At 52.1% G+C, this 18,718-nt stretch overlaps 1 protein-coding gene and 1 long non-coding RNA gene across 3 annotated transcripts; both read left to right on the plus strand.

The window, feature by feature from the left end:
• Positions 1-1,307: 1,307 nt before the first annotated feature.
• Positions 1,308-11,473, plus strand: LOC115502320. The gene is made up of 3 exons (XR_003965050.1): positions 1,308-1,657; positions 6,679-6,865; positions 10,985-11,473. It is a non-coding gene; the product is annotated as an uncharacterized LOC115502320 (long non-coding RNA).
• A 1,037-nt stretch (positions 11,474-12,510) lies between these two features.
• Positions 12,511-17,879, plus strand: ZNF324 (zinc finger protein 324). 2 transcript variants are annotated; one of them, XM_030297518.1, is made up of 5 exons: positions 12,511-12,567; positions 12,685-12,845; positions 14,066-14,192; positions 14,506-14,622; positions 15,031-17,879. In XM_030297518.1, the coding sequence occupies exons 3-5, from the start codon at positions 14,072-14,074 to the stop codon at positions 16,467-16,469; spliced, it is 1,677 nt and encodes a 558-aa protein (XP_030153378.1). In that variant the 5' UTR covers positions 12,511-12,567; positions 12,685-12,845; positions 14,066-14,071; the 3' UTR covers positions 16,470-17,879. The 2 variants fall into 2 exon arrangements, with proteins under 2 accessions (XP_030153378.1, XP_030153377.1); XM_030297517.1 differs by lacking the exon at positions 12,685-12,845 and having other exon boundaries at positions 12,512-12,567.
• Positions 17,880-18,718: the final 839 nt, after the last annotated feature.

The raw sequence follows: 18,718 nt of genomic DNA on the forward strand, positions 1-18,718 counted from the left end.
ATCTTCCAGGGAACTCAGACACAATCCCAACTCCTGCTTTTCCTCTGGAATCTGCTCCTCTTTCCCCTTTCCCATTTCTATGGAGGGCAGTTCCATTCTTTCAACTGCTCAGTCTAAAATCCTGGAGTCCTTCTGGACCTCCCATCTCTTTCTCACCACTCTTTGATCCATCAGCAAATACAGCTGACTCTGCCTGCAGAAGAGATTCAAAATCTGACTACTTCTCCCACATCTTTTGCGACCACCACCCTAGTCCAGGCTGCCGCCTGGACTACCATCGCTTGCCTCCTTGGTTGCAGTTGCCTTCTTCCTGTGTCCCCAACCACCTCCACCTTCATCTGGCACCCTATCACTTCTCCACATGGAAGCTAAAGTTATACTTGCCAATTTAGATCAGGTCCCTCTTCTATTCACACATCTCGGTTCCCAGGTCCCTCAGGATAACGGCCTAGTATGAGCCCTTCTCCCCTTGGAGCTTTCTGGTAGAAGTAAAGGTCTTGAAGTTTCCCCAATGCCCTCCTCTCTGGGTCGCCTCCAAGCCTTTGCACATGCAGGTTCTCTGCCTGGAACAGCTTCCATGCTTCATTCCATGCGCACACTCTACTGTCCCAACCTGCGGGGATAAAAATGACCCCAGGCCGGACATCCTCAGTTTCGCGACTTGGACACTGGGGCTTGAGTCTGGCCAGGCGAAAGCTTAAGAAACTTTCACCTACCCGTGCAGAGTCCACCAGCGCTGCCTCGGACGGGGACCCGGACGGGGACCCGGTGCAACGGACCCAATGTGGTCTCTGCGTCAGGTCCCCTGACAGCACCGCTGACGAGCCTCAGACGCGTTGCCGCTTGGTCGTTGTCATGGTGACACGACAAGGCGCGGGGGGGGGGGGGGCACTGCGGTCCCCGCGGAAGTAGGATTTGCGATGTGAACTACACTCCCCAGAAGGCGCTGGCGCCGTGCGGGGCGTACCCGAGTGTACCGCTCTGGGCAAGGGCGGGACATCCGACGTCGCCCTGAGGTTTTTCTTTGGCTGGTTGTGCGCCTGTGCGAAAAAAGGCCTCGATCCCTGGTTTGAGGACGCGTTTAGGAAAGTCTAGGGCGCCACCGCCCAGGGTCTGGGGTGCGCCAAGTGGGGAAGGTGTGGGGCTCCTCTTTGCGCCTACGGGCGATGCCTGCGAGCGATCGTCCCCGCCTCCTCGGGCCTCGGCGTTGACGGAAATAGAATGGGCGGCCCTGTGGGGCGTCCGCCGGGACCGCCGCAAGAGCCCTCAAGACCTTCCCAGTAAGGGCCTTTAGCGTGTTTCCACCATAATGCGCGGGAGACCGAGGTTCCGAGGGCCTGCCCGCAGCCCAGGGTCCTCCAGCCGTGCCGGGGGACTGAGGGCGGAGGAGGTGCTGTTCCAGCGGGCCACTCCCAACGGGTGCGCGCGCGCCCTCTTCCTCCCCGGCCCCCCACGGGTTGGCATGGGACCAGCGCCGCTACCGATGTCTTTGGCGAGTGAAGGGTCCACCTTGCCGAAGCCGGGCAGTCCTACCCCCAAGTTCCTGGAGCCCCAGCGTTAGCGGATGAGTGTGCCTTGGGATTCCTGCCGCTTTCATTTCCTTGTCTGGGATGATGGGAGTCATTTTGATTTTGTGCCTTCGTGCTCCAGATTACTGGTCAGTATGCTGGCCAAAAGGGGGGTGGGGTGGGGCCTGAAAGGGTTTTTCACGCGTGGGGACAGAGATGTGCGGAAACTTGTTTGTAAGCGTGAGCCAAGCCATCGGGAACCGCAAATCCTTCTTAAATCTTGTGAGAAAAGAGCCTCATAGGACAATTTAGGCCTTCTTTAGGGAGACTAATTGCTGGCCCTTTATTCTTACTCTGCTGTTAACTGGTTTCTTTGGCTAGTGTGTGAACAGACTAAGGGGCCAGGGCAAAAGCAGGGAGGCCAGGGAGGAGCCTTCATCAACAGTCCAGGCATGTAATGATGCCCTAGGCCAGAGTGGCAGCCTTAGGTCACACTTAGGAGGTGCCAGTCCTGAGGTGGACAAATTGTGGGAGCACGCGATGGGGAAGGGCCCAGGGAAGTTCTGCACACTGCTGAGGCTCCAGAGTGAGACTGCGGGCCTTGTAGGTATGCTAGTATAGAATGACGGTTCAATCTACTACAAGTGCAGGGGCCAGGATGTGTTATCCACAGTGACAGTGCAGCTAGAGTGGGTCTTGAAGGACTGTCTTGTGGTGGAGCAGGAAGGACACACCTGGTAAAGGATTAAGACAAAGGCAGAGGTATAAGAGGGCCAGAAGTGTTTGGGAATCCAGGTGTTTGTAGCTGAGAGATGGAGCAGAGGACAGTGACAGGCGGGAAGGCTTTGAACAAAGGGCCAAGGGCAGCCCCTAGGTCTGGGTGCCGCTGGAGATTTTGTTGCAAGATGAGGTTGAAATTGGATCCTGGCTGTTATTTCCAGGGTCACTAGCTGCCATGAGCCGAATGGCCTGGGGAGCCTTGAGAGAGAGGGCGGATCCAAGGGCATAGCCCTTGGATAGAAGAGGACCTAAAGGTGTAAGAAAGGAGCGGTCACAACTGATGAGTCTCTAGGGGAGGCAGAACATTGGGTAGGAGAGCTTGGTGCTGGGGTCCTAGGGGGGAGGTTGAACCTGGGGCTTATTGTGGTCATAAGTCATATTGTGGTGAATGCCCAGGGAACCATCTGGAAATAGAACAGGAACAGATTGGGTGATGTCTATCTGCCCTCCTGCTTCATGATGCAATGGCTCCAAAGCAGTGGCCAGTGGGTGTTGGGAGAAGGAGAAGGCACTGATGTTGGCAGACTAGTGTCCCCTCAGAAATGGAGGCCTGGGGAAGAGGGTAAGCTGAAGGTAGTTAGTATGTCTGGGAGGTGTTATAGGGGAGAGGTTGCCAGGGAGAGGGCAAGATGCCCTGGGTTTTAGGCCCAGGGCTTGAAGATGTCCACTCATTGCCCTGCAGGATCATCTCTCTTCCTCACTGCGAGGCCTGGTGACCTTCAAGGGTGTGGCCATGTACCTCTCTTGGGAGGAGTGGAGGCTCTTCACAGTCCCAGAGAATCCTGTACTGGGACATGATATTGGGTGACGTCACACCCATGGCCTTACCAAGTAAAGCTCCTGCCTTTCTTTATGTGTTCTTTTTCAGAATTGTTGGCACCCAGGTTGGGCTGTGGGCACTTGCTTGTGCTCTCCCTGAGCCACTCCACCTTTGCTGACCCAGGCTTGTGGTGGCCTGGGGAGAAGAGTCAAAGTTCTCTCCATCTTTCCAATAAGCCCTTTGGGTTTGGCTCCATGACAAGGTCTCTCTGTGTGCCATGGATTCGCGGTCTTTCTCTAGCAGATACTTCCTTAAAACTGCCAGTGCCAGTCTCTAAGGGTCCTGTCATTGTTTACAAGGGCTACTGAGTTATTCCTGAAAAACCCTCCTGAAAATTTCATTTTTTTCTTTTTTTATGTTTTTTTTGTTTTTTTTTTAATTTTATTTTAATGTTCATTTATTGAGAGAGAGAGAGAGAGAGAGAGAGAGAGAGAGAGCGTGAGTGGGGGAGGGGCAGAGAGCGAGGGAGACACAGAATCCAAAGGAGACTCCTGGCTCTGAGCTGTCAGCACAGAGCCTGATGTGGGACCAAACACACAAACTGTGAGTGAAATCATGACCTGAGCCAAAGTCGGCCACTCAACCGACTGAGCCACCCAGGCGCCCCGTGTTTGTTTATTTTTGAGAGAGAGAGAGAGAGAGAGAGGAAGCAGGGGAGGGGCAGAGAAAGAGAATGGGACAGAAGATCCAAAGCAGGCTCCATACTGATAGCAAGAGAGCCCGATGCAGGGCTTGAACTCACGAACCATGAGATCATGACCTGAGCTGAAGTCGACACTTAACCGACTGAGCCACCCAGGCACCCTGTTTCTTTTTCTTTTTTACGTTTGTTTATTTTGGGAGAGAGCGTGAGCGGGGAAGGGGCAGAAAGAGAGGGAGAGAGAATCCCAAGCAGGCTCTGTGTTGTCAGGGCGGAGCCTAACGTGGGGCTCAGTCCCACAAACCATGAGATCATGACCTAAGCCAAAATCAAGAGTCAGACACTTAACTGACTGAGCCACCCAGGTAGCCCTCAAAGTTTCATTTTGTGACATCTCTTCTTCCTTCCTCCTTACTAATGATAAAGACGAAGCAAGCTCCTTGACTTCCACAGAAAGGTCACACACAGGGCAGGCCCCTTACCTGCCTTGTCCTCCATAGGACTTGTGGCCACTGCATCCCACGGGGGCATTTTTGCCAGAGCATGGTAGGGAGTCCTGGGTATGTAGCTGAGAAGATGCAATTCTGGCCATTGCCAGAAAGTCCTGGAAGATGCTGGGACTTGATGAGTACAATTCGGATATGGGCTGAGGCCTAGTCTACGTTGGATTGTTCCTGGCCGTGGTCTTATACCACATCACTACCCTGTGCCAAAGTTAATGTCCCAACCTCAGTCCAACTTTACACCTTTCTGAACATTCTGCCCTCGTGCCTTCTTTTCCTGATGTCTAGTCCCTATCTCCCTGACCTCAAGTTTCATCTTGTAACTACTCTCCCTATGGGTCCTCCTGTGTTAGCTTCTATTTAGCTATTAGGAGAGGTTTATGTATTGGTAAGTAATCCTGGGAAGCCTAATGCTAAGAGATGGCTGAATGTTACATCATGTGTGGGCTCTTTCTGCATAGCATTGACCTCTGCAAACATCCCTATTGCCAGCCACATTGAGTCTGTGACCCTGATGAGATACTTTGCATTGGTCTGGCTAGACCCTATATCAAAAGGATTGGCCCTTTCTCCCCTGATCCTGGCCCCCTTAGTTTCTTATGAACCCAGGGAATCAATTGTTAGCTTAAGAATTATAAGCCCCACTTACTGGGGTGCCTGGGTAGCTCAGTTGGTTAAGCATTCATTTTGGCTCAGGTCATGATCTCACAGTTCATGAGTTCGAGCCCTGCATCGGGCTCTGCACTGTCAGTGCGGAGCCTGCTTGGATTTCTCTCTCTCTGTCCCTCCCCTGTTCTCTCTCTCTCAAAATACTTTCAAAAAGAAAGAAAGAGAGAGAGAGAGGAAAAGAAAGAAAGAGAAAAGAGCTTTAGACACCACTTAATGATGGGTCCATCCCCACGCATCTACTATGACATATAGAAAAGGGCATTTCCCAGGGCACTTGGGTGGCTCAGTGGGTTAAGCATCCAACTATTGATTTCATCCCAGGTCACAACCTTATGGTTTCTAAGTTTGAGCTCCACACTGTCAGTGCCGAGCCTGCTTGGGATTCTGTCTCTCTCCCTCTCTCTGTGTCCCTCCCCTGCTTGCTTGCTCACTCTCTCAAAATAAATAAATAAACTTTTTTTTCTTTTTTATGTGTATTTATTTTTGAGAGACAGAGAGATAGAGCTTGAGGGGGGAAGGGCAGAGAGAGAGAAAGGGAAAGAGACAGAGAGACAGAATCCAAAGCAGGCTCCAGGCTCCAAACTGTCGGCACAGAGCCTGATGCGGGGCTCAAGCCCACGAACCGTGAGATCATGGCCTGAGCCAAAGTCGGACACTTAACTGACTGAGCCACCTAGGTGCCCCAATAAATAAATAAAACTTTTAGAAAATTTAAAAAAAAGGGGCATTTCCCTATTTTCAGGTAGTTCATGTGAAAAGGAAGATAAGGAGGCACTGTTGGAATCTGATGCTTCCAGAAAAATCACATCGCAGGGCTGGACTTCCAGTGCTTGTCCTTCTACTCACAAGGTCCACCCCTATAACACAGGGTTATAGTCTTCAAAGACTTTGTCCATGGAGAAACATGGGAACAGATCCTGGACAGAAACTGCACATATGTGGGGCATACAGGAAATAATTCTGGTTCCACGTAAACCTTCAACTGAAACAGTTGACTTTAATATGGGGAGAAATTTCTCCCCTGTGATGAGCACATACTGCAGAGAAGCTGTGCAGCCATGACCTAAGAGCCTGGAGAGCCATGACCTAACACCCATCCACCCACAACGATAGGAAGCCGTGTGGGAACACCAAGCTCAGGGAGGCCTTCCCACCCAGCCCCATTATTGAGCAGTTCCCAAAGTTCACAGCAGGGAAGCCCTTCAAGTGCAGCAACTGGGGGCAGCCTTTGCAAGGAGCTCCACCCTCCTTAGCCACCTGAATCACCCTGAAGAGAGACTATGTAGATGTCCAACAAATACATATGTCTGCAAAGAGAAATCAACCCTTGTTGATCACCAAAAATTCACCCCAAAAAATTCAGAGAAACATCCTATGTAAGGAGAGTAGGAAGGCCTTCAGGCACACATGTAAACTGAAAAAGGGTCAGAAAATTCACTCTGGGGAAAGACCTTACAAGTGCATGGAATATGGAAAAACTTTCCACCAAAGTTATACTCTAAATCAGCACCAGAAAGTTCACACTGGTGAAAGACCCTATGAGTGTAACTAATACGGGAAATCCTTTGGCCACAGGTCTAACCTTATGAAGTACCAGAAGGTTCATACTGGAGAAAGGCCCTATGAGTACAGCCATTGTGGGAGAGCCTTTAGTGAAACCCGAGTCTTTGTTTGGCACCAGATTGTTCACACCAAAGAAAGGGTGTGATTTGGTGTGGGCACTTGGGCTAATCCCTCTCCCTATCCTTACATGCCCAGGCTGGACACCTGAGATATCGTCAGCAGTACCAGATGCCTCATCACCACCAACTCCAGCAGTCAGCTGCCCTCAGAGATGGAAGAGAGGGCACGAGCAAGTGAGGTTCTGGTCCCCGCAGCACTCAAGAATGGAACCATGGGAACTAGCATGCAGTGAGGATGCTGGTGGCTACCTTCTGGCTCCCAGGTATGGAGGGCTGTAACACTGTTAGGGATGTGGCCCAAGACAAGGTGTGATGTTTTCCACAAGTCACGGAGGTCTCCAACATTAATGCGAGGCTGCCTGGGCCAGAAGCTGTATGTTGATACTCTGACAACCGTGAACTGGTTCTTAATCCACTTAGTGCATTCTTAGTCCACTACTTTAGACGTGAGGAAAATGTACATCATAGACAGGGGGCATCGGGGCCCAAGTTCCCATGGGTTATAATCAGAGGAACCTGAGCAAATGCAGGTCAGCCTGACCTATCTTGGGCCTAAGCTTTGACTCTTCTTCTTCCATGTTGCATTTTGCATCCAGCTAGACACGTGCATCTATTTTATGCAAGTTTGAAGCATGTGGGTTTGGAAACCAGATACAGAAGAATGACTAACATCTCATTTGATGCTGCCAATTTGAATCAGTGTCAATGTTTCTCTTCACGTAGTTGGGAGGGAATAAGTCTTGCATCTCCCTAGTTGTGGATGGTGAGGCCTGTAAGACTGCACCCCATGGTTAGAGGCTTGCCTGTATTTCACAAAAGACCCCCCTGGACAGTTTGATTGTATACAAGTGTGCTTGTCAAAGTGTAAGGGTACACTGCTTGGGGTGCATTAAATTCAACACAACCCAAGGAAATCTTGAAGAGCTTTTATTTACTTGTTAACTAACAAGTAAGGAACCAGGGAGATAGCTCTCAAAACACTGCCTCCCAGTGGAGTTAGTACAGGAAGCAATTATTAAGTGTTTTAGGGGATGGAGACAGGGAGCTTGCATATACATTAAGGAACTTATTCATATCCCATTACTTAGCCACTTTGGTTCACTTTGTATCTTGGTTTGCTGTCTTGATGGGGTCAGATTACTCCATTGGGTTTGTGTCTTTTTATACACTGGACACTCCAGAATGTCTTCCCACTCTCCTTTTCTCTCCTGATTCCAGCCCCTTGCTGTGCCCACCTTCTGAGCCTCATATCTTACCCTTTGCCTTTATCCCCTCATCTCTTTCTCTCAAGTCCTCCAACACCAGTCTCCCCTTACTGTGTCCTAACTTGGTCAAACGTGTTTAAAATGTCTTATTAACATGTTATTGGATGACAGCCACTTGTGCATTCCAAGGGATTGTGGTCCAGGCATAACTAGCGCCAAGACCTGCCACCCAACATGGTGCTCCCCTGTCACCAGAGGCCATGTCTGTACCAAATCCCCCAAACAGGTAACTGAACAGGAGACCTACCTACCATATCTCTTTGTATTCACACCTGCTCAGAGACCCCAAGTCCGAACTGTCCAGGTCTGCAGTGAACCTAATCCCTGTCCCCTTGGCAGTGACCCCATGGATTAGATCCTCGGTGTGTCCAATATGCACTCAGTGAACTTGTATTTCTCTGATCTTCAGTTGTTAGTGATATGGAGAAAAAAAGGCAAAAGAAATGTAGATTAAGTTAAATTTCCTTACAGCTTACAGCCCATTGACAAATACTCGAGACAAAAAGAGTATGACATTCGTCCAGGAACTCCCAATTGTCTTAGCATTAATACCTTGCAAGAGAAAAAGAAAACAAAAAACCAGCAACAACAATCTTAGCTTGACATAAGCTAGGCTTCCAGGATCCTATAAATCTTCCTTAACCTATGAAAACAACTTTGTAAACTTCTGCTATCTCTACCCCCTCAACTTAAAAGTATAAGCGAATCACTTCACACAATCCTGGGACAGCTCTATCTGCCCAAAGGTCCTGTCCCTGTGCTTTAAGAAAACCACCTTTTTTGCACTGATAATATCTGAAGAATTCTTTCTTGACTATGTGCTCCAGAACCCCACATCAAATCATATCAGTTAGCATGGAGCAGAGAAAGAGGAGGGTTCCTATGACCTGAAAGATAACCCTTGTGAAATATACCCAGAACCATTTCCCTACAAAAACATATACTACAGGAATAAAGACTGCGAGAGCAATTTCCATTTGGGGTAAGGACAGTGCTCCCATTCCAGGTCCCACTAGTCTTCTTCTCTCACCTAAGTGAGAGAGGTCATAGTCAACAGGGGCCAGGGCTACAAGGAAATATATTGAATATGCTGTAGCCAGGGAAGGCAGTTGAGGTCAAGAGAAAGAAAGAAAAGAAAACAAAATAAGAAAGAAAGAAAGAAAGAAAGAAAGAAAGAAAGAAAGAAAGAAAGAAAGAAAGAAAGAAAGAAAGAAAGAAAAAGAGAAAGAGAAAGAAAGAAAAGAAGAAGAAGAAGAAGAAGAAGAAGAAGAAGAAGAAGAAGAAGAAGAAGAAGAAGAAGAAGAAAGGAAGGAAGGAAGGAAGGAAGGAAGGAAGGAAGGAAGGAAGGAAGGAAGAAAGAAGGGAAGAAAACTATAGGAGTGGAGATACACTCCTGAGGCCCAGTCCCACTAAAGACCGAGTATTCATTGGGAGATTTAGTATGCTCCTCTCCCCTGTCACCCATACACCACATCAGTGGAGTTCCAGTGTAACAACAGTGCATTATAACTAAAACAGATGCAAGACACAGACTCTCTCCAAAGAATACTTACCAGAGCACAAAGTCTAGAGAAGAGACAACAACTAGGGCACTAGAGGAATTTGAAGCCTCCAGCACCCCCTGCTACAGCAAACATTAAACACAGCCCTCCTCCTATCCATATTACCATAAATCCTCATACAAACCTCCTGTCGCCTTAGTTCCTCTTAACAAACATGTGTCTGGTGTTCAACAACAAATGACAAGGCATGTCAAAAGGCAAGAAAAAAGGCAGCCCGAAGACACACAAAGCAGTCATCAGAATGACACTCAGATGTGAACAGATGTTGGAATTATCAGACGGGCGTAAAATAGCAATGATTAAGATGTTAAGGGCTCTAGATGAAAAAACTGACAAAATACAGGAATAGACGGATACTGTGAGCAAAGAGATGGAAACTCTTAAGAAAAGATCAAAAGTTAGGGCTAGAAATAAAAAACACTGTAATAGAAACAAAGAGTGCCTTCAATGAGCTCATCAGTAGGCTCGACCCAGCCAAGGAAAGAATCAGTGCTCTACACAATTCAGCCCAAGGCGAGTGTTTACTACTATCTGTTTTGCTTTTACTGATAGGGGAACAGGAGCTCACAGATGTCCAACCAAGTGGTTAGGGTCCAAGCACCTGCCACAGACAACACCCCCCATAACCCCCCATCTCCCGTGCCATCTTGTTCAGGGTAGAATGGGAGCCAGGTATATGTATTGGAGCTATTTTGTGTACAGAGGAAGATTTGTTGCTGCTATTCATTTCCAACTCATTAAATTATGAATTTATCAAACAATGAGCATTTCTCTCAATATTAGGCATCAAGATCCCTGTAGTCTAACTAATTCCACATTATAGGGATGATTTTATATTATTTTACTTTATTTTTTCAAGATTTATTTGTCAGTAACCTCTACACCCAACATGGGGCTCAAATTCACAACCCTGAGATCCAAAGTTGCAAGCTCTAGTGACTGAGTCGGCCAGGTGCCCCCATAGGGATACTTTTTAAATAAGAAATTAAGTGTCTCCAAACATTCAAAGAGTGCTTGAAATGTTAATGCCTCTAAGCTTTGGATAAAATCACGAATTTAATACTTACATTTTCTTAAATTCTTTCAAAGTGAGCAACATTTACACACAAATATTCCAAAATTGTTGTGGTCTCTTGCATTGTGATTATCTGGAGAGCACATTTCTTTATCTCATGTGAATTTACATCAATTCTCACCTAAATACTTAGACACAAGTATGAAATGAAAGCACATAAACAGGTTTTGGTGGTTAAGAATCGGCCTTTGGTTTAGCTGCACCTTTACATCGGCTGCTGCCTTTCTATTCGTGGGAGTAACCAGATATGAACTGTGTGACCTCACTTGTAGTATAATGTGACTCATTAATACTGCTAGATGTGTCCTATTTAAATCTATATGACCGTGCTCTCTTGCATTACGACGATTTACAAATAGTGTTAATTCTAAGGACAGTTGTTGCTGACATAGATGCATATATAAGGACGGAGGAAGGGAGGAAGGAAGGCGGCAAGAATGAACGAACTCTACAGATTAATTCCGTATTTCCTTATAACAGCTCTACGATGGGTAACGTCATTGTGCCATTTTATGTACGAAGATGAAGGACCCTGACAACAAAACCTAAAACAAACCCTCACACTAGAGCAACAAAGAGGAAAGCTCTCGTTCTCCAGCAGTCGTGGGCGTGTACTGAGACTGCCCTTCCTTTTGTTTTCACGTGTGGCAGAAACTCAGGTTGGTCCCCAGGAGACAGGACCAAGGCATCAATATCCTGATGTGCCAGCCACACCTAGACGACCCAAAGACAGGCAAGTCTGGGAAAGTACACTTTGCGCGGTCCAGTTTAGCAGGGAAAACAGATGGCTTAGCAAAGTGTCAGAAAACAATTCAGACTCCAGAAAAATTTAGCCTAGGGGCTTGCAAACCTGATGTTAACCCCTTTACAAAACACGGAGAGGTCAATCCAGGGCACAGGCCTCCAGAGGTAGAGCCAGGCTCTGTGCCAAAGCACCGTCCCACCTAACTCGCCCCTCTCATCAGGCTATGTCCTTTTATTTATTTATTTATTTATTTATTCATTAAAAACATTTTTTTAATGTTTATTTATTTTTGAGAGGGATATATATATTTTGAGAATATATATGTTTGTATATTTTGAGAGGGAGAGAACGAGCAGGGGAGGGCAGAGACAGAGGGAGATTCAGAATCTGAAGCCGACTCCAGGGTCTGAGCTGTCAGCAAGGAGCCGGACGACGGACCAAACTCACAAACCCCGGTATCATGACTTGAGCCGAAGTCGGCTGCTCAACCAACTGAGCCACCCAGGGGCCCCTATCAGGCTTTGTCTTCTCCCCCCCTTCACGCTTTGTCTTTAAAGCCCGGTGCCGGGGTCGCCTCCTGGGACCTCAGCAATTTCCGCTTCTGCGCGTCCCGCGTTAAGTCTAGTCCGCCGCGTGGGCGAGCGTCTAGAGCCCAGGACCCCGAGCGCAGGACGCCGAGCCGGGCGATCGCACACTTCACTCCCCGGGATCCACGGAAGCTGGGGAGCGCCTGCGGGACTCCATTTCCCAGCGCGCCGCGCGGGGATGCCTGGACGTTGCCGCGGAGATCAAGCCGGGCTCCGCCCACGCGGGACGGGAACTGCGCTTCCCAGAAGCCGCCGCGCGTGCGTCCGCAGCGTGCACTGGGCCTATGAGGACTTTCGGGGGCTGGACTTCCGGCGTCCCGGACTGTCACTTTGCTACCGGGCGTTGGGCCGCACCGGTATTGGTGAACTGGAGCGCCGCGAGCCCCCAGGCCGGTTTCTTAGAAGGTTTGGAGACCCGAGGCGAGGGCTGGGAGGAAGACCCGAGCGGTGGACCGTCTCGCGCACGCCCTGATTGCGGGCGACGGTCGCGCCCCGAGCCTAGGCTTCTCCGTGAGGAGCCTGGGCCGCTCCGCGGGGCTGTGGGGCGGCGCCCCGAGTCACGTGCTGTCCGACCCCGGGACGGCGGGGGAGGCGGCGCCCTGAGCGACCCTGCCTTAGACGGCCCGGGAGGCTGAGACCAGGAGCCGGCGAGTCCGTGTTGTCCGTCTCTTTCTGCGAGTCCCCAAGTACAGGTTCTGATGGCGACCGCGGCGCTGACAGACCGGGCCCAGGTGAGTAGAGGAAGCGTAAGGCTCCCATCCGCCCGGATCCCTCCTCGAAGGACCCGATCCTCGACGCAGGGAGAGACTTTACCTGCACGTTTTGTCTCCCCTCTCGGTTCGTCCTAGGCCCCGGCGTTCAGGCCAGCGGAGCGTGCACGTGTGAGATCCCCACTTCTGGCAGCCAAGGGAGTGAGGTGTAGAAGGAAGTTCCAAGCAGAGGGTCCCGCACGTGCAAAAGCTGGGAGGGGAGACTGAGCCTGGGTGGTTCCGGAGCTGAGCTTCCTGACGTGAGCACGGGAGAGAAATGGCAGGCTTGAGTTGCATCGGGGGCCATGGGATGATTCTAACAGAGCCTGGATGTGCTTTAAGTTAGAGACTTTAAAGTAACCCACCGTTTGCTTGGCGGAGAAATGACGCAGAGGGGGTGGCTGTGTGCAGGGAGCAGGCAGCACCACAGTCCAGGTGGCCGAAGACGGCACCCGCTGCACACGGGGCCAGTGGAGATGGGAAAGTGGCTGGATTCTGGAACGATCTGATGTCTCAGGTGCGGCGTGTGAGCGAGTGCCCCGAGTGGAGCACAGTCCCAAGTGTTTAAGCCTGAGCACCCAGGAGAATGGAGTTGCTGTAGACAGAAACAGGAATTTGAAGGGAAAAGAGGTTTCAGAGTAAAATCAGGGAGTCTGTGATGTCCCAGAGTGGAGGTATCATGTGGACCTTGAATTGCAGGTGTCCAAGGACAGAGTCCTGGTATTCGGAACCAAGGCAGGGCCTGGGAATCAGACTTAGGAGGAGGGAATAGGGTAGATTCAGCCAGGGATGGGTAGTGCTCCAGGGAGATGCAAAGAGGCTGGTGGCCCCTGGGGCTCTCAGGGGAGGTCTGGCAAGTGGCTGAAGGGAGGGTTTTGGCCAAGGAAATGGGGGGCGAGGAGCACATGGCTATAGAGGGAGAGGGGAACTGGCTTCCTGTGTGGCGACCAGACTCTTGGGGCCAGTCCTATAGTGACTGGAGGGGATTAGCCGGTCCTTGAGGCTGAAGGAGCAGCCTTGGAATGTCAGGCAGGTTCAGCAGAGGCGGGCATCCTTACGGGGATGGGCATGTCTCTTGGGTCCACAGCTAGGACTTGTACAATTGCTAATGACAAGAACAGGTAAGGGCGTGGCACGTCTGGAGAGGGTCAACTTGTGCAAAGACTGGAGCACGAGTGGACACCTGGGCCTGCCTTTGGAGTGGCAGCCATCTGAAGGCCATGGGCTCGCTCTGGCTGCCTTGTATAGAGTGGCTAGTAGGGAGTCTGAGAAGACCTATATGCCCTAGACAGGTAGGGTGGAGGGGAGGGGAGGGGAGGGAAGTTTCGTCTGCAGAGTTGCAGAGCCCTGGGGTGGGGCCGGGGGGAAGGTAAGCATCTGAGGGACACTAGTTGGGGTAGCCATTGGGACAGGGAGGCGGGTCCTGGGTCCCACAGCCAGAGCTTAGATTGTGTCTGCCTTCCCCTGCCCACTCTTGTAGGGCCTGATGGCCTTTGAGGATGTGGCCGTGTACTTCTCCCAGGAGGAGTGGGAGCTCCTGGACGCAGCCCAGAGGGCCTTGTACTGCCACGTGATGTTAGAGAACTTCGCGCTTGTGTCCTCGCTGGGTAAGGCCCTGGGTTTTCCGTGGGAAGCTCAGTCGTTGCCAGCACTAACCCCTTCTCTCCTGTTGGCCTGTGAGCCTGTGAGTGTCCCTGTGCCACTGTGGCGCCTGTGTCTAGGCTCGGCCCCTTTCATCTGGTGCTGCCAACACGGTTCTCCTCACAGGGACCATTGAACTTTTCCTGTGAGTCCTGCCCTGCAGTGAGGCATCAGATGACACCATCTATGTCCCACAAAGCCCCTCACCCCTGCCATCTCTTGGGCAGTAGGTTGTCCTGAGCTGGGCCTGGCCCCTCACTTGCTTGTGTTTTCTCACAGGACTCTCTGCCTCACGACCCCGGGTGGTCCTGCAGCTTGAGCGTGGCGAGGAGCCCTGGGTTCTCAGTGGGACAGTTGTGACACCAGCCAGGAATGCCCAGAGAAAGCCCAGCCCTGGTGAGTGGGGGCTCAGAGGGTGTGAGCTTGGGGCTAACCAATGGCCAGGCTTCTGTCCCCCGTTTCCCTGCTTTCCTGGACACTTTCATCTCCCGCTTCCGACCTGACTCCCTCCTGTTTTCCTACCATCAGCCTCTCCTGGCGGCTCTGGCCTTGGCTTGCCATTCAAGGGGGAGCTCCCAGGGTACCCCATTCCAGACACTGGGGCACAGCCTCTATCTAGCAGGTCTCTCCTGCTCCTGCCCTCATAGAGTTCACCACACTAGGGAAGAGGCATTGGGGAAATGGGGTTTGTGAGTAATGCCTATAGGATTCGGTAGCCTCCAGCAAAGGCCTACCCACTAGTCCCATCCTGATCACCCCCTCTTGGCCAGGATGACCCAGGATATACCATTTCTTTGCCTTCAGGTCCCTGTCATCTGGCATATGACAAGGTTGTTCCTGAAGCAGCTTTGCCAGTGACCTTCCAGAATGGCTCCCTTCCAGCACCTACCTTCACAGGCACCTGCGAACGTGGGAAAAGCTCAGTGGGTTGGCAGGGCACCTCCCTCTCTCAGGAGAAAAAGTCCACAGGCGTGTCGGTAATCTATTGGGAAAGGCTCCTGCTGGGTCCTGGCAGCGGGGAAGCCAATGTCAGTCTGCGGTTAACCTCTCCACTGAGGACTCCTGAGGACAGCCCGCCTAGGGAGAAAGCCCTCATGAACCGCCCCATGCCAGACAAGCAGCCGAGGCCATATGGGGGCCAGAAGCCATTTGGGCAGGATGGCCCTGGAAGAGGCTGCCCCCAAATTCCAGAATTTGAGGCTGGTCTCACCTCTGGGGAAAGAGAAAAGGGTGGAACTAGCCTCAAGCCTCATGGACTCCCTGCTAGCCAAGAGCCCCCCACCTGGGATCAGCTGGGCAAGGCCCTCCACACAGGCCCCAGCTTCCTGTCCGGGGAGAAGCCCTTCGAATGCAGGGCGTGCACCAAAGTGTTTCTGAAGAGCTCTGACCTGCTCAAGCACCTGCGCACCCACACTGGAGAGCGGCCATACGAGTGCTCTCAGTGTGGCAAGGCCTTCAGCCAGACATCACACCTGACGCAGCACCAGCGCATCCACAGCGGTGAGACACCCTATGCGTGCCCGGCCTGTGGCAAGGCCTTCAGGCATAGCTCCTCGCTGGTGCGGCACCAGCGCATACACACCGCTGAGAAGTCCTTCCGCTGCAGCGAGTGCGGCAAGGCCTTCAGCCACGGCTCCAACCTCAGCCAGCACCGCAAGATCCACGCAGGCGGGCGGCCCTACGCATGTGCTCAGTGTGGCCGCCGTTTCTGCCGCAACTCGCACCTGATCCAGCACGAGCGCACGCACACGGGTGAGAAGCCTTACACCTGTGCCCTTTGTGGTGCCGCCTTCAGCCAGGGTTCGTCCCTCTTCAAGCACCAGCGCGTGCACACGGGTGAGAAGCCCTTCGCCTGCACACAGTGTGGCCGCGCCTTCAGCCACAGCTCTAACCTCACGCAGCACCAGCTGCTGCACACTGGGGAGCGGCCCTTCCGCTGCGGGGACTGTGGCAAGGCTTTCGCCAAGGGCGCAGTGTTGCTCAGCCACCGACGCATCCACACGGGTGAGAAGCCCTTTGTGTGCGCACACTGCGGCCGTGCCTTCCGCGAGCGCCCGGCCCTGTTCCACCACCAGAGGATCCACACGGGAGAGAAGCCCGTGCGGCGACCGCGCCGTGGGGCGGGCCTGTGCCCCCAGGCCAGGCCTTCTTCAGGGGCACCATCAGAGGGCACGCTGGGCAGAGTAGCTGGGCCCACTCCCACCTCAGGCCCACCGGCAGTTGCGAAGCCTGCCGACGCCTGAGCTCACAGCTCCAGCCTCCCCCAGGCTGTGGGAAAATGCCCTTGTTCCCTGCACATTCTGGAGAAGCCCTGTGCGTGCCCTGTGGTGCCGTCTGCACATGGTGACGATATTTGCCATTTCAGCACCAGCTCACTCCAACTCTAAGAGATCTGACTACAGAAAGATCAGGGGGATGGACGTGGAGGCTGGGACTTTGGTGGGCAGAGACTGGGCAATCAGAGTGCCGCTTCATGCCTGTTATGACTGTGAGCACTCAGGTGAGGAGGGGAATGCTGGAATGTTGGGGAGGCAGTCCTAGCAATTTCTGCCGCCCGCGCACGTACTGGCCAACAGGCTGACCCTCAGGATATTCTCTCAAGACCTCCGTTCATCAGAGGCTTCTGGGAGCGGGCCCAGTGGATAGGAAGTCAGGCTGGGGTCTGGTGTTGGCCTTGGGCTCTGAGCCTGAGTTTCCACCTCTGGGGGAAAGAAAGGAAGAGAGAGGGAGAGAGAGTCAGGCTACAGAGGGTATTTGCAGCACCGTGACAAGCAGGATCTCGATAAGGGCCAACATGTGCCAACTGCCAGTCCTGTGAGATGGCTGCTATGGCTGGTATCCCCACTTCCCAGTTGAGGAAACTGAGGCAGAGAGTGGGAGTGTGCTGCTGCACAGAGCAGAGCCCAGGACTTAAATCCAGGTCACAGGCCCAGCTCATCTCTCTGCCCCCATGCTCTGGCACTCGTGCTCTAGTCTGCCAGTGTGAAGGCTGGGCGATGCCAGGCCTGGCTTCCTGCACATGGCAGTCCCACAGGACGTGGAGGAAGTAGAGGTGGAGGTCCCTGGGGTGGGAGGAGGGAGACAAACATCAATGTGTTCATTCAGGTTTCACCCAAGCCTCAGCCCTGGCCATGCCCTGTTGTTACCAAAGTCACCATTACAGGGGTGTTTATATCCCCACTGCCCTGGTGAGAGGTGACCGCGATAACAGGTTGGAGGAGACCAGATGGGACTACTTGTTTCTGCAGGGTCAGTGGGCAGGTGCCCACCTGTTCTCTTCCCTCAGTTGGAAAGAGGATTTGCTGTTACCTAAGGCCACGTGTGTGTGATGCCCTCCCATCGTGGGACACCTCCACGTGGCTGGGACACGTGGTGGACTGGGGCCCAGGTTTCTCCCTGCGGCCCTCAGCAGAGCAGGCCCTGTCTTGACCTCAGGCCTCACCCCTAGGGATGTTAGTGGTCTCTTTTCTTGGGAACAAAAAAGAAAAGACCAAAAATTATAAGTTGGAGTGGATGTACATTGTGTAAATCCCTGCACAGCACTGTGGAAATCCACAACCTCAGTCTCTCCTCCCAGCCTCCAGGTCATGGTTCAGACAGCTTTAACAACACAGTCTAGAGAGGCTTCCTGATAAAAATTTCTTTGTCAAACATGTGAGGTGTAACAGTCTGATGCCTGTTTCATCCTAGGACATTGTAGTCATGCCTTCTGTGTGTTGTCATTGAGCTGCAGGGTTGGCTTTGTTCCACATCTTTGAGAGGCCAAAGGCTACATATGTAGCCTGTCTGAGATCCACTGAGGGGCTGGAATACCTGTGCCCCTTGGCAGCCAGAATGGGTGTGCACCAGCCAGGAGGGTAGATAGCATGGGGCTGCCCCAAGCAGGAATTCTATCTGATATGAGTCTTTGTGAATCTGGTTGGGGAATCTGAGGCAGGGTTCACCAGTGGTGGCCAGAAAGATTGACTCCAGCCTGGTGGGTCTCTAGTCCCTCCACCTCCAAGATTGGCAGCCATCTGCCATGTACAATGAACACAGACCTTTCACCCTCCCATTCTCGCACCCTGCCATCAGGGCCAGACCTGTCATTTGCTTTTGGAATCTCACTTCTTGCAAGGAGAGGAGTCCTGCTGGACCCACTCCCAAAGATCCTTGGGTCCAGGTCCTCTGTGCCAGGCCTCGTGGTATCCTACAGGCCCCTGAGCCACTGTCCACCCCTCCTGGACTCATTCTTTCTCCTCTGCTTTGGTACACACTTTTGCGTCACCCCCATCTTACTTTCCCCCAGAGTGGCTTCCATGAGGGTCCCTAGGTCACAGCCTCGGTTTGCCCAGATGTGCAATGCAGACAACCCCCACTCTGATAGCTCTTCTCAGGAGCCCATGGTATTCAGGAGCAAGGGCATCTGTCAAACATCTAGCGGGTACTCAGCAAGTGTTATCCAACCTTTTCTGCATCTTGGACTGAAGCTCCTGGAGTTCTGACCCCTTGA

The sequence above is a fragment of the Lynx canadensis genome, chromosome E2 (assembly GCF_007474595.2).
Source record: "Lynx canadensis isolate LIC74 chromosome E2, mLynCan4.pri.v2, whole genome shotgun sequence".
NCBI lineage: Eukaryota > Metazoa > Chordata > Mammalia > Carnivora > Felidae > Lynx > Lynx canadensis.

Coding starts and splice junctions, on each gene's coding strand:
- ZNF324 (XM_030297517.1), top strand. CDS start 12,535: ATGGCGACCGCGGCGCTGACAGACCGGGCCCAG. Junction 12,568..14,065: donor CGCTGACAGACCGGGCCCAG/GTGAGTAGAGGA, acceptor CCACTCTTGTAG/GGCCTGATGGCCTTTGAGGA. Junction 14,623..15,030: donor CCAGAGAAAGCCCAGCCCTG/GTGAGTGGGGGC, acceptor CTTTGCCTTCAG/GTCCCTGTCATCTGGCATAT.